Raw genomic sequence first — 12,536 nt, 5'->3', positions numbered from 1 at the left:
CTCCTTTAGCCCAAAAGGAAAACATTGTGACATACCATATTTTATCAATTCTAGGATATACATTTTTCCTTATTTGTCTGAAATCAGAATATGTCTTATTTGAATCAGGCCTGATCATAATGAAGTTGTTATTTTCTGCCCATGTCCTTCAAAACTTACAGAATGAAATGGAAGAAAACTCTAGAGATACTCCTGGAGCACACTCAAGAAATGTTGCAGCACCAGTGTTTTTGATGGCCCAGAGGCCGATTTTGGGGGGGGGGTGCAGGGGATGGGGCGGAGGACATCAGAGCCAAAAAGCGATTCAGAAGATTCAGACTCCGGATACGAAGAAGTTTTTGAAATAACCAGTTTAGTTTGCCTTCATTGTCCCGTATATGTATGGACAAAAGTGATAGAGGATTTAAAAGTCTATATCTAAATAAATCTAAAGGGACTCTTACTGTAAGTATAAAATCAAGAATTGTCACTTATTAGAAGGTACTATATCATAGTTTAATTGGCAGGGTCCTTTCCTGTCTCACTGGTACATAAAATAAGGATGCATCTGACCATTGGTTGAAGCATGCTGCTCTGCAGCGTTTGGTTGGCTCCTATTATTTTTTGCAGTACTACTTGTAAATGTCCTGATATTTAATAAGCAGCTGGTCCAACAAAATTTGCATGTTCCAAACTCTTTGTGTTAAGAAACACACGTCCAGTATAGAAGTCCTCGGCAACCTGGAGGTCATCTATTGTGCTAAGCACCATCCAACTGATACTAGCCAGCTTCCTTTGCTGCCTGGTGTGGTTGTCATCATCAAGGAGAATGAGCTTAAAATCAATCACCAGGCACCAGCGGGAGACTCTGAGCTGTGTCTCTTGGCCAGGAATCCCGGCCAACACCAGGCACACCTCCCAAAGCGGAGGACCCCTATGAGCTGGTGTCAGAGACATGCTTAGAATAAAGGAAGTCATATCAAAATAAGCAAAAACTATGCCTTTTGAGGGGTGCTTGGCTGGCTGTCAGTGGAGCGCGCAACTCTTGATCTCGGAGTTGTGAGTTGGAGCCCTGCATTGGGTGTAGAGATTACTTAAAGATAAAATCTTAAAAAACAGAACAACTATGCCATTTGGTTATCAGTGATTTCTAAAGTTACTCTCTAAAATCATATTAAAATATTTCCTACTTTTTCCAGATTTTGAAACCTGCAGTAGACATAGAGAAATCAGATGGCTGCCTCAGAATAGAGTGGTTCATTTTAAAAGAATTAAGCATTTTTATGTAGATACACCTTATCTTCTAACGTGAATTATGATGCTGATTTGATCATGCAAATTTTGAGAATTAATTCATAGTAATCAAAGCATGTGGTACTTACCTTCTCTTCAAATAAGATATCCTAGGAGATAAAAAAGAATAAAACATTAACTCAATTCATGTTCTGCTTCCAGCTTCTTATTAGTCTTAATTATTCCCTATGGGATATGCAATTTCCAATTTCAGCTTTTTAACCTTGTAAAAGCAATAGAGCCTACATGCCAACCACCCAAGGAACACTCTGAGCCATATAATAAGAGACATGAAGGGCACTAACATTAAAAATTATTATGTTTTCTAGGAACTTTATCCTGTTGCATCCTAAGTTCTATCTTTCTATCTTTCAGCTCTCGAAACTCTATTACCTGGCTACAAGCTAAATCAGTCATAATAAAAATTTCTCACTTTTACTTATACTTAGCCAGAATACATAATTGTGTGTTTTCTCTTCTTTTGTTTTTCCATCCCTATGCATGCATTTGTTTTTCAGCATTAAAACATTAATTTCAGAGTGATCATTTCATGAAATATCAATAAGCCTTTGAAGTCAATCAGGTCCAACCTTTCATCTTGCCCTAAGGAAATGTGGGTCTGCAGGACTGTGACTTGTCCAAGATCATACACTTGACTGAGCCACTTAACCAAGTTCAAGTGCTACTTTATACTTACACAGAAATGAATTAACTAGAATATTTTTCAAAACTCCTTTAAATTCACAGTTTTAGAGAAATTCACAATCTGGTTTTTGTCTAACATCTAGGCCTCTCTACCCTACTTCAGCTTAGTGGGGCATTACCTGACAAGTGCACTAAAGGCTGTGTCTGAAGCCAAACATGGGGAAGAAATTAACCTATGCTTACAGATAGAATTATTGCTTTCATAACGTAGAACCTATGGATCAGATTGATGCCTTATGACTGAATCCAAAGCATTAATTTGCATAGGATAAAATAAAAATGGGAGTAAAAATCACTAGAATATGCAAGGTATTAAAAATGAAGACTGTAGTGAGGAAGTTAAAGATAAGTCAGAATTGTACCTGTAGGGAGGACCCCCACATCCCTTTAGTTTTATTTTTACTTTACCTTTATTGCCATACAAACTAATAATACAGAGGGAAGTTACAGCAAAATGCTTTATGTGGTCCTAGTGATGTAATGGGAGGAAAAATTAGGCTGGGAATTAAGTGTGGTCCAGGGTTTTCATCCTGTGTCCACCATTACCTAGCTGTGTGGCCTTGGGCAAGCCCTATAATCCTTCCAGGTCATTTTCACATACATGAAAAATTAGAAAGTTTGACTGTGTGGTCTCAGGAGTTGTAAACTCTGGCTACAGAGCCAATCTACAAAATTCAGAGTCTTACCTCTGGCCCTCTTTCCCCCACCCCTCTGTCCCACCCACTCCCCACCCCAATGATTTAAAATTTCCAGCCGATGTAAATCCAGGCAGAAAGCAGTTGAGATACTTGTATCTTTATGAACTAGCAGGTCATGTGAAGAAATGGGAATTCAGATATACTGACAGTCTTGGCGTAAAATGGCATTTACCTTCCCCAGAAGATTTGGCTGTACCTAGAAACCTGAAGATGTGTGTGCTTTATTTCTAGGCTGCCCAAGACAAGTCCTTGTTCCCACCTGTTATTCTGACACTCCTTGCAGACACGTCTTAGGGAAATTCTTGTGGTTCCTGTGTATTTCAGCATTCATTATTTTTAATAGTGAAAATTTGGAAATAATTTTGGAATTTGGAAATAATATCAATATTATTAGAATGGATCAATAAACAAAATGTTATTCAGCAGTGAAGGTGAACACATTGGATCTACATATTTCAAAGTAGAAAAATTTCCAAAGACACTGAGTGAAAAAGCTAGTTGCAGATGGATATATAGAATATGATCCAAATTATAAAAATATTTAAAACACATTTAGTTTTTCTAGGAGGGAGAGAGAGAGAAAGGAATTTGAAAAGAGTTCAAGAGACAATAAACAACTAATAATTCAAGTCAAATTGTAATATTTGAAAACAACTACTGAAATAAAGAAAAATCCAAAGTTTTGTCACCTTACAACCCTTTTATAATAAGCAACACCCTTCTGTTATCCAATATCAGTTTTTAAACTCATGAATTTAGCTGCTACTAGCCTGATGTATAATTGTACACTCTTTCAGCTTTTCCTTTGAAAATTTAATGTCTGCTTTGCCATATTAACTCTTTAAAAACATGTGCCATGGGGCTTAAAACCAAAACAACATAACTAATTTTGGAACTCATTTGATTTTGTGTTTGTGGAATTTATATTCCTATGGAAAAAAATGGGCCCAGGACTGCACAATAGATCAGACTGTTTCAAACAAAGAACAAAGCTCTATCCCTAAGGGCACTTATAGTCTATAAGCCCCAGTGACAGAAAACAGCACAGACCAAGCAGCATGGGAAGGAGATCCCAGACTGGGTGGGGAGGTGGGTAACAAGACAGTTTCCTGAAATAGGTGGGTTTTCTGGATAATTTTCAAGAGCGGAATGCAGACGACCAACTCATGGATGGAATGTTGTTCTATATGTCAAAGGTTATGAGGAAAAAAGTCATAAAGACTAGTGTGGGCTGTAAGACAAAGGAAGCGGTGAGGAGGGATGTTTAAAAAGAGTGGACAAAAGGGCCCATGTGGACAGAGCTGGACACCTTGGGATGTAATGAGTGCTTTCGCTTAAGCAGAGAAGCAGGTTATGTGGAGAACATGGTCAAAGTCAAAGGGAAGGGCACATTCAGTGAGGATCTAGGTGGATACTGTAGTCTAAATGGAAAAGACAAATAAAGACAAGACCTCCCTAAAGCAAAAGAAGGTGCATTTTATTAATGAAGAGTTTTATGATGGCATATATGTGAAAGGAGAAGGATAGAATGGAATTGATGATTTTGTGAATGAGTATGAGGTCAATGCTATGAGAAAGGGACAGAGGAAACGTGAGGAAGTCATCAAAGTTATTGGTACAATAACAATAGCAAATAGAATGAGAATAAAGAACTTAGTAGGTGAGGATTGCAAACTCTACAACCAAAAAATATTTGCAGCTTAGTATAGTAGCCAAATAGCCACCATAAAATCTCTTCTAAAAGACCAACTAATATATATAGACATTGGGTTGGAATTGTTTCTTTGGTTTCAATACTGTTATGCAAATCATAATAAAATAGTATTAGAACATTTTATATATCCTCTTCAATGTGGAATCATCAGGTCTCTCTGAGGTTATTCAGAACTGAAGTGTTTTCATGGGGTTCTTACATGATCCTTTTTACTAGAGATGCCAAGGAGTTGGTAATGATTCCTTGATTTGTCTTGGCTCCTGCAAGATCTATTTGTTGTGGGCACTCATGTCCATTAAAATTCAACTAAAGTCCACTCTGCAACAACAACAAAAAATAAACTGCTGATACCAAAAGAAAGCCCAGTTGAATTCCAAAAAATCATTATGCTGGGTCTAAGAACCCTGACAGAAAAAGAGTACACACAGCATAAGCTTATTTACATATGAGCCTCGAAAGCATACAGTAATCTGGAGTGACAAAAGTCAGATCAGGAGCTAAGAGGCAAGGGAAAGATATCTTGCAAAGAGGCTGGAAGAAGTTTGGGGGTGATGGAAATGTTCCATATCCTAACTGTGTTGTTGGTTTCATGAATCTATATGTCTATCAAAACTCATAGAATTGTGTACCTTAAGTAGATGCAGTTTTGTATTTGAATTATACCTAATTAACTTATTTTAGAAAGTCAACTACATAATTATTTCCAAATGAAAAGTTTAGGAATTCAACTAAAGATGTAATAGCAGTAGATTAGATGAGGAATTTTTCCAATGGCCTGATCAAGAATCAAGTTCTGTCTCCTACACAGTGGCAATCTGAAACATTGAAACAGTGTATTGTTCTTTGAAGGACCTAAGAAGCCCTTTGGATGTTGGGAATGTTTAGAAAGCAGCATCTCCTAAGAAGTGGCTTGTTCATAGAGCTTCCATCTGAACAAACAAGCTGAAATCACAGGATGCTAAGGAAGAGCAGGGTCGTTGGGACACTTGGTCATTCTCTGGTTTCCTCAGAAACGAACAAATAGTCCTGCTTGGAGACTACTGCCAAGATCCTGTGTTCTGAGTTGGGCAGGAGCTCTCCGTGAGGAGGGTGTGTCTGGAAGGAGTAAGAACCTCCTGAGCCTCCACAACTGGCCAAACAAGAAGCTGCCTGTCCTGTATCTTCTGTAATCAGCAACTGGAGACTCATTATCTCAACTCCAGTGTGCTCTCCCGCACGTGCTGGAATCATCTGTTTGGGGTTCAGTGGTAAGGACTGCTTAAATTATGGCACAGGCAGCGCTAGGCAGTTAGCCAGGCACCCCTGCACACTTCCCTTATACGAAAAGAGATGCGCAGGGTGAGCACTCACCCTGAGCCCCCTGGGGGTCAAATGCATCATCTCCAAGCTAGGCAGAACTCTCCCTATCTAGCCCCAGTGCCCAAGAAAAAGAGGCTAGAAACAATAGAACTTTAGAGGAAGGATGTTGCTTAACTGTTTCAAGGCAGTTCTGACTGCAAAACCTTAAAACCCAGTTACTATTTTCCCCTTTCAATATAACTTCACAGGGTTAATCATGAAGACCCCGGGGCTTTTGCCTGTCCTTACATTTTCAACTATAAAATGAGGATAATATAGTACCTACATCATAAGATTGTTGTATACACTGAATAAAATAAAATTTGCAAAGTACTCAGAAAAATGCTTAATACACAGAGCACTCAAGACGTGGTAACTATTATTTAGATTAAAAAAAAAAGTCAATGTCTCATGCTGAAAACAACAGTTATAAGAATAACTTACCAGTTATTATCTTACAGTTAATATTGACTTATAAGTTATAAGAATAATGTTAGGAGAAGTATTGGGGAAAGGGACAAAAGGGTCAAAACAATCTCTGAAACAAGGCTGAGTTTTTTTGAAACTTATAGAAAACAGCCATACGAAATGCTTAGTACCTAAAGGATACATTTGCCCTGCCCTCTTCTCAAGAAAAAAAAAAAAATCAATGTTTTTAAGAAAATGTTATATGCAAACAATGAATCATCGAACACTACATCAAAAACTAATGATGTAATGTATGGTGATTAACATAACATAATAAAAGAAAAAAGAAAAAAAAAGAAAATCAATTTTTAACACTTAACAAATCAACCACTTTTTCTCCAGGAGTTTTCTTCTTGAGAAACACTGTGAAGAAGGATTTTATTTTGATTGCTTTGCCTTGTGTTTTCCCAAGCAGAAAGGAAAGAATCTCACACACAGCTGAGCAATCAACAAAGAAAAGCATTGACACAACTAATCAGACCAATCAAATGGCACTCATTGATCTGCAGGGAGAAAGTGTTGGGTGACTGCAAGTCGCAGGTGATTTTAAATTGGGTGGGCTTGCTAACACCTAAGAACAAGGACATAATAAAAAAAATTAGAAGTCTATGAACTTTGCTTGAGGAGCATAATATAGCAGTAGGTGAGAGATGGAGTCAAAATATTTCTGCAGATGTTAAACGGGAAAAAAACTACTTAGTACAAATATAGCAGACCACAAATTGCATATTAGTCAGCAGTGTTCGTGATCCCAGGATGTATAAATAGGAGCCTGAATGATTGGAAAGTAATTCTTCCAAAATCCTCAGCATTGGCTAGCAATAAAGTTAGGAATGCAATTCCAGAGCATGAGCCTTGTTACTTTCCCAGTTTATCTGGTGTAAACTGTCAAGGAAGTGGAGAGAGACTTCGGAAAGATTCTCCTATTTCCAAGATGGATTCTTTTTCCTTCATCTTTCTGACCCAGTATCTACCCTTACAGAATTTGTAATTAAGGTATCAGTATTATGATTGGGAATATATACATAAAACCAACTCATTAGGTACCTACCAGGCGATCTCGAATTTTATCTACAAGGGTTGGATCACTTAACAGTAGAATGGGTTCTCTGGATGAATCCCCAGATATCAGACGAAGTTTGGCTTCATTGACTACAGTGGAAAGTCCAATGGTGATAAATAATATCCCTGCAGTTCTGGCATCTTCCAAAATACTCTGAACATCTGGATTCTTTGGATGGTCAATGCCGTCAGTCATCAGCAAAGCCACTTTCACACCATCTTTACGGCCTTCTCTCTTAAGTAGCCCAGTGGCATTGGAGACGGCATAATAAGAGAAGGTGCCTTGCCCGATGAAATTCATAGACTTGACCCTCTGTTTAAACGTCTGCAGATCCTTCCAAGAAGAAAAAGGTGGATCGATTTGGACAGAGCTGCTAAACTGAAGCGCTGCCAGTTTGATGTCGTATTTCAAGGAGCGAACCGGGGTCAACTGGAAAACCTCATCACTCAAGCTATCCACAAAATCTTTCTGTTTATCAAAGAGGATAATTTTAGAACTTTCAGAGCTATCCACGATGAAGACAACATCTATGAAGCAAGTAGAGTCTGAAATAGAACAAATAGGTTAGGCAAAATATTTGTTCCTACTCATGAAATGACTTTGCATAAGGAAAGCCCTGAGGTGGTGTGATGTGTATGGGTTTGTTGTTTTTTGGGTTTTTTTTTTTTTTTTTTTGGTTTTGTTGTTGTTGTTACTGTTGTTGTTTTGACAGGAGAGGGGAGTGAAAAAGAGAGGCATCTTGGAGGTAGGGCTTAAGTTGTAAAGAACTAAATCTCTTTCCAAGTCTATAAATTCTTTGCCTCTTGTAAAATCATGAGAGTCAGGAGCAAACAAATAAGCAAAATTCCATGTATTTTGAGTATTTTCCCATTGTTCAAAAATTCAACAAATATATATATTTTTAATTTTATTTGTTTCGAGAGAGAGATGGGGGGGAGAGGCAGAGGGAGAGACTCTCAAGCAGACTCCACAATGAGCGTGAAGCTGGACATGGGGCTCGATCTCACGACCCTGAGATCATGACCTGAGCCGAAATCAAGAGTCAGACGCTTAACCGACTGAGCCACCCAGGCACCCCAAAATTCAACAAATATTGGGCAAATTTGTTGAGAAGTAAATAATGCTCTGCCTGATTCTCAGGTTGTGTGTCACATTGGTGAGGCCCCATCTTGTTTTGGTGCGTGGTTTTTTGTTTTGTTTTTAGCTTTTTTTAAATCAAGGGAGAAAATGACTACACGCATCACATTGTAGCAAGGAGGGGGAAAGAAACATAAAAGCAGAGAACTTAAGTTCGAATTCTAGATCTTACTAGTTAATTTGCCAGTGTCCTTGGATGTGCCACTTAATATCTCTGGGCCTCAATTTCTTTATCTAGGACAGTGGCAGTCTCTGTCATTCCCATTTTACAAAGCTACTGTGAGGCTCAAATGAGATAATAAATGTACAAAGGCTCTAAAACACCTGATGTTTTTGTAAGTATGCTCTGTAAGTATAGAGAGTATATTATTATCGTAATATAAGTATATTAAAATAGAATGTTACATATATGTTTATATATATGGTTTGCTATTTGCATCAACTGCTATTTGGAAAAATTCATATTAGTGTTTTAACAGGCTAAAACTAATATTAAAAACAAAAACAAAACATTTTTTCTTTTACCCTGGAGATCATTTTTCCTTGCAAGTAAATTGGACTTTGATCCTTTCTTTCTTTGTCCATGTATTGTTTGACTCATAAAAGCTGGCAAAAGCAGGAGACAGAAGACAAAATGTCTGTTCCACATTATGGTAGATGGTGAAAAGTCATCTGTCTTGTAACACCTTTAATAGAAAAATCAGTTATAAATACTTTCGTAAAGTACAGTGTTCGCTATTTTTAATTTAAAGCCGACAGAATTGAAAACTGGCATGTGACAGGAGCAAAAGGTTTTCATTCATATTTACAGAAAAACATCCACGTTGGGATTTTAAAAGATTTTAATCCAAGTGAATCATGGCACTACAACCAAACATTTATTAGTGAATATTTCTATATAGTCAAAGAATTACATCCAAGTAATCTGAATTTCCCATTTTATTATGGGGAGCAGAGAGTGGGAAAAGCCATTTAAAAACACTTCAGTCCCACTCTATATGATGGACTATGGTTCAAACACAGGCTCTCTTTTGACATTGTCACATTCTTCAAGGTGATATCAGATTGCTACATTGTTGTTTCATTATAACTAATTCCTGACAATCTCAATATTTTTACAAGGTTGTAGAGAACCACCATCATTTCAGTCTTAATAATACATGCACAACTTCAGTGAGTCCAAAAGGCAAGTCAAAAATGAAATCACCCCTCCAGTTCCCATAGAACACCATTTCTCTTTATACTCTTACTTGGAAACTTCATCTACAACAGAGTTCCAAGCTGGACTACAGCTGTATACATATCCAATGAATCAAGAGTATGAGAGCAAAAATAATAGATTTGCTCAGCAACACCATTCTTCTAGTGAAGAAATGATAGAAATAAGATTGAAATCAGAAGCACTTCCTCTGAACATTCCTGTGAAGCTGTTTTTCTGAATAGATTAACAATGAAAAATCTAATCCTGTATTAAAATCTACAGCCATCTTCATCTCTCAATATGCCCAGCTCTACACCAAATGACTTTTAAACCCTCAGGCTTCCCTGGCAAGAGAAGATTCATGCGGGGCTAGCCCAGTGTACTTGAGAAGGAACAAGAAAGCTTTTTGTGAACCAACGTTCTGTATGGTTTGGAAATGCTTTCCTTCTTAAACTATATTGACTTCAAAAGTTCTGGAAAAGGAAATCACATTTTCCTTCACTTTGCCTTCAGGGAATGGGAACTGGGAAACCATAAGCACGATTTTTCCAGGCTCAAATAGGAGGCAGAAATATATGCAAAGGCAGTGAGAAATGGAATGGATGACTGGTTTCTTTCATACATGCCAGATGGAGAAACCCAAAAAGGAATCAAAGCTGTTGGGTTGAGGATGAACCAATAGATGGCTCCATGCCAAAATCTGCTCCTCAACTGACATGGTCTTGCAGGAAGTTTATGAAGCTGACCTTGTATCAGTATAGCTAAGCACCTCTGTTGGCAAGTGCATCAAGTGCAATTGGCCAATGTCAACTGTTCTTCAGACCAGGTGTGTTAAGATGTGAAGACAGCTGGGTGTTAAAAAAAAAAAGAAGAAGAAGAACAAGGAGTTTGCTGAGGAAAAGGAACACATAAAGGACACCCCTCCCCAAGTAATTCCTTGTTAACCAAAGAGAAGAATACAGAAGGATGTACACATTTAACTCTGAAGACTAGTAAGAACAAGGCTATGTAGCAAAACGTAGCTGCTATAGTCTTTGGAGGGGGGCAGGTGGAATAACACCGTGTCCCTGGTATTACATACAACCTTTCTCTTTTGTTGAGCCCATACCACAAAAAGTGTCCCAGAAGTTCTGGAAATAAGAGACTGAGAATTTAATTTCATTGAAAGTAGAGAGATTTTACAAGCTACATGATCAATACAACTCTAAAGAAGGTAATTCCCATGCAGGATCCTGAGCAGAAAACCACTTTCTCCTCATTTATAGGCCTCATTTTGGGCTTTAGAAATGCTGTCTTTAAATAAAGACTCGTCTTTCCTAAAACTAAGCACTTGCTCATATAGTTTTTTGGCATATAATCATGATTGCATAGCTGAAGCTTTGTATATACAATGTTCACTATCACACTTATTAATTAGCACTAACCATTATGTCTCATATTTCATTACTATTTGCTCTGATATTTTTTATCCAGCTCTCCCTAAGCAGTCGTACTATTCCCCTCTCTTTACTGATATTAGCTACAGGATACTCTTATACCTTTGGTTTTTAGTTCTACTGCCTTCCTAAAATCTCTTTCTTTTTTATTAGTTTGGCATCTTAAGAGCACACCATTTCTAACCATTTTTGCCATATTTTATTTTGCCTCAGTTTTTAGTAATTCTTACCTTTCTCTCATTTAGATATCATATACAAGCAAAATAGGTTTTGGGGGAAAATTCCATTAGTTAAATAAAAGAAACATAAACCTCTCTGTTCATTATAAGTTACATTTTATAAGTGTAGAAACAATGATTATCTTTAACCAAATGCCATATATTTGCCTTTTTTGCCTAAAATTTATCTTGGGTTAATATCAGAATCAACAAATCCAAGAGACTTTATATTTTGTGATTTTTCAAAAATAAAATTCTTTCGGCACAGTTTACCAATTGTATTCACAGTGTTTGCATCTCATTTGTTTCACAGAAAGATAAAATTATCAAAAGAAGACTTTATTCAAATTGCCAAACCAGCCAAATTATAAAATATTCTGTAATTAATACTGAGTTATAAAAATATGTTCCAAATTAAGAAAAAGAGGTCCTGAAAGGTATTAACATCATTGCAACGCTAGGCAGTAGACTGCAAATTAAAAATCAATTTTAAACTTTGAAATAAATTTTAAATGTTGACATTTTAACAATTATTTATATTTTTCTAATAATTAAAGTAATGGCAGAGGATAGAAATTTTTGATGAGCTTTCTTCACATAATAAGTAGGCAAACCCCTTAGTCTTCTGCGGTACCTAGGTGGTTTCTGATTTCAAGTGATTAAAATAAAACAGTTATGTCTTACCTTATAAAGTTTGTCAAACAGGAATTAAAGACTGATTAAGCAAATGCCAACAGCAAGGACCATTGTTGGGGATGGAGTTGGCTATTTGATATTGTTCTTTTCTGTGGAAGTAAAAATTGTCTTTGGTCTTGGAAGTTTTGCAATCTTTTATTCATGTTTATTAGCCTAAGTTAAAGCAAGAGTGGTCAGGCATTTGGCCAGGGTGCAAGATCTGGGTGGGATCAGTAAGTAATTTAAAGGAACAGTGTCCTCTCAGAACAAGTCTGTGTTCTCCAGACTGTTATAAAAATAACTTGAGCAGATTTTCTACATTTTAGGCATTTATTGACAGCCTGCTGTTTCTCATACCGTGTCCTCCTTCTATTTCTACCTTTCTTTGCCTGGGGTGTGCTCTGTGTGTTACTGGCTCTGAACAGCTTTGTGAGGAAGTGTAAGTGACAACAGACTCAGACCCAAAACAGGTTTTTCAAGAGAGGCAATGGGTTGATAATTATTGAAGCTGGATGAAGAGTATAGAGAAGTTCATTACTGTAGCCTTTCTACATCTGTGATTTTTGAAAATTTCCATAATAAAAAGTCAAAAGAGTGATCTGAATTTAGCC

The 12,536-nt window shown here is 37.1% G+C and overlaps 1 protein-coding gene across 2 annotated transcripts in view; it reads right to left on the bottom strand.

Annotated features, from left to right (window-relative positions):
* The window catches only part of COL28A1 (collagen type XXVIII alpha 1 chain), a 158,729-nt gene extending 146,636 nt beyond the window's left edge, over positions 1-12,093 (bottom strand). For both annotated transcript variants that reach the window (XM_081800483.1, XM_081800484.1), the window contains exons 1-4: positions 11,935-12,093; positions 8,921-9,081; positions 7,247-7,803; positions 1,362-1,382 (exon numbers count right to left, since the gene is read on the bottom strand). In XM_081800483.1, the coding sequence (XP_081656609.1) occupies positions 1,362-1,382; positions 7,247-7,803; positions 8,921-9,044 (702 nt within the window). In that variant the 5' untranslated portion in view covers positions 9,045-9,081; positions 11,935-12,093. The remainder of the gene's footprint in view (positions 1-1,361; positions 1,383-7,246; positions 7,804-8,920; positions 9,082-11,934) is intronic.
* Between the last annotated feature and the right edge of the window lie 443 nt (positions 12,094-12,536).

The sequence above is a fragment of the Leptonychotes weddellii genome, chromosome 12 (assembly GCF_054177405.1).
Source record: "Leptonychotes weddellii isolate Sample4059 chromosome 12, ASM5417740v2, whole genome shotgun sequence".
Taxonomy (NCBI): domain Eukaryota; kingdom Metazoa; phylum Chordata; class Mammalia; order Carnivora; family Phocidae; genus Leptonychotes; species Leptonychotes weddellii.
The sequence above is the reverse complement of the archived record's forward strand: the minus strand, read 5'-3'. Positions and strand labels throughout refer to the sequence as shown.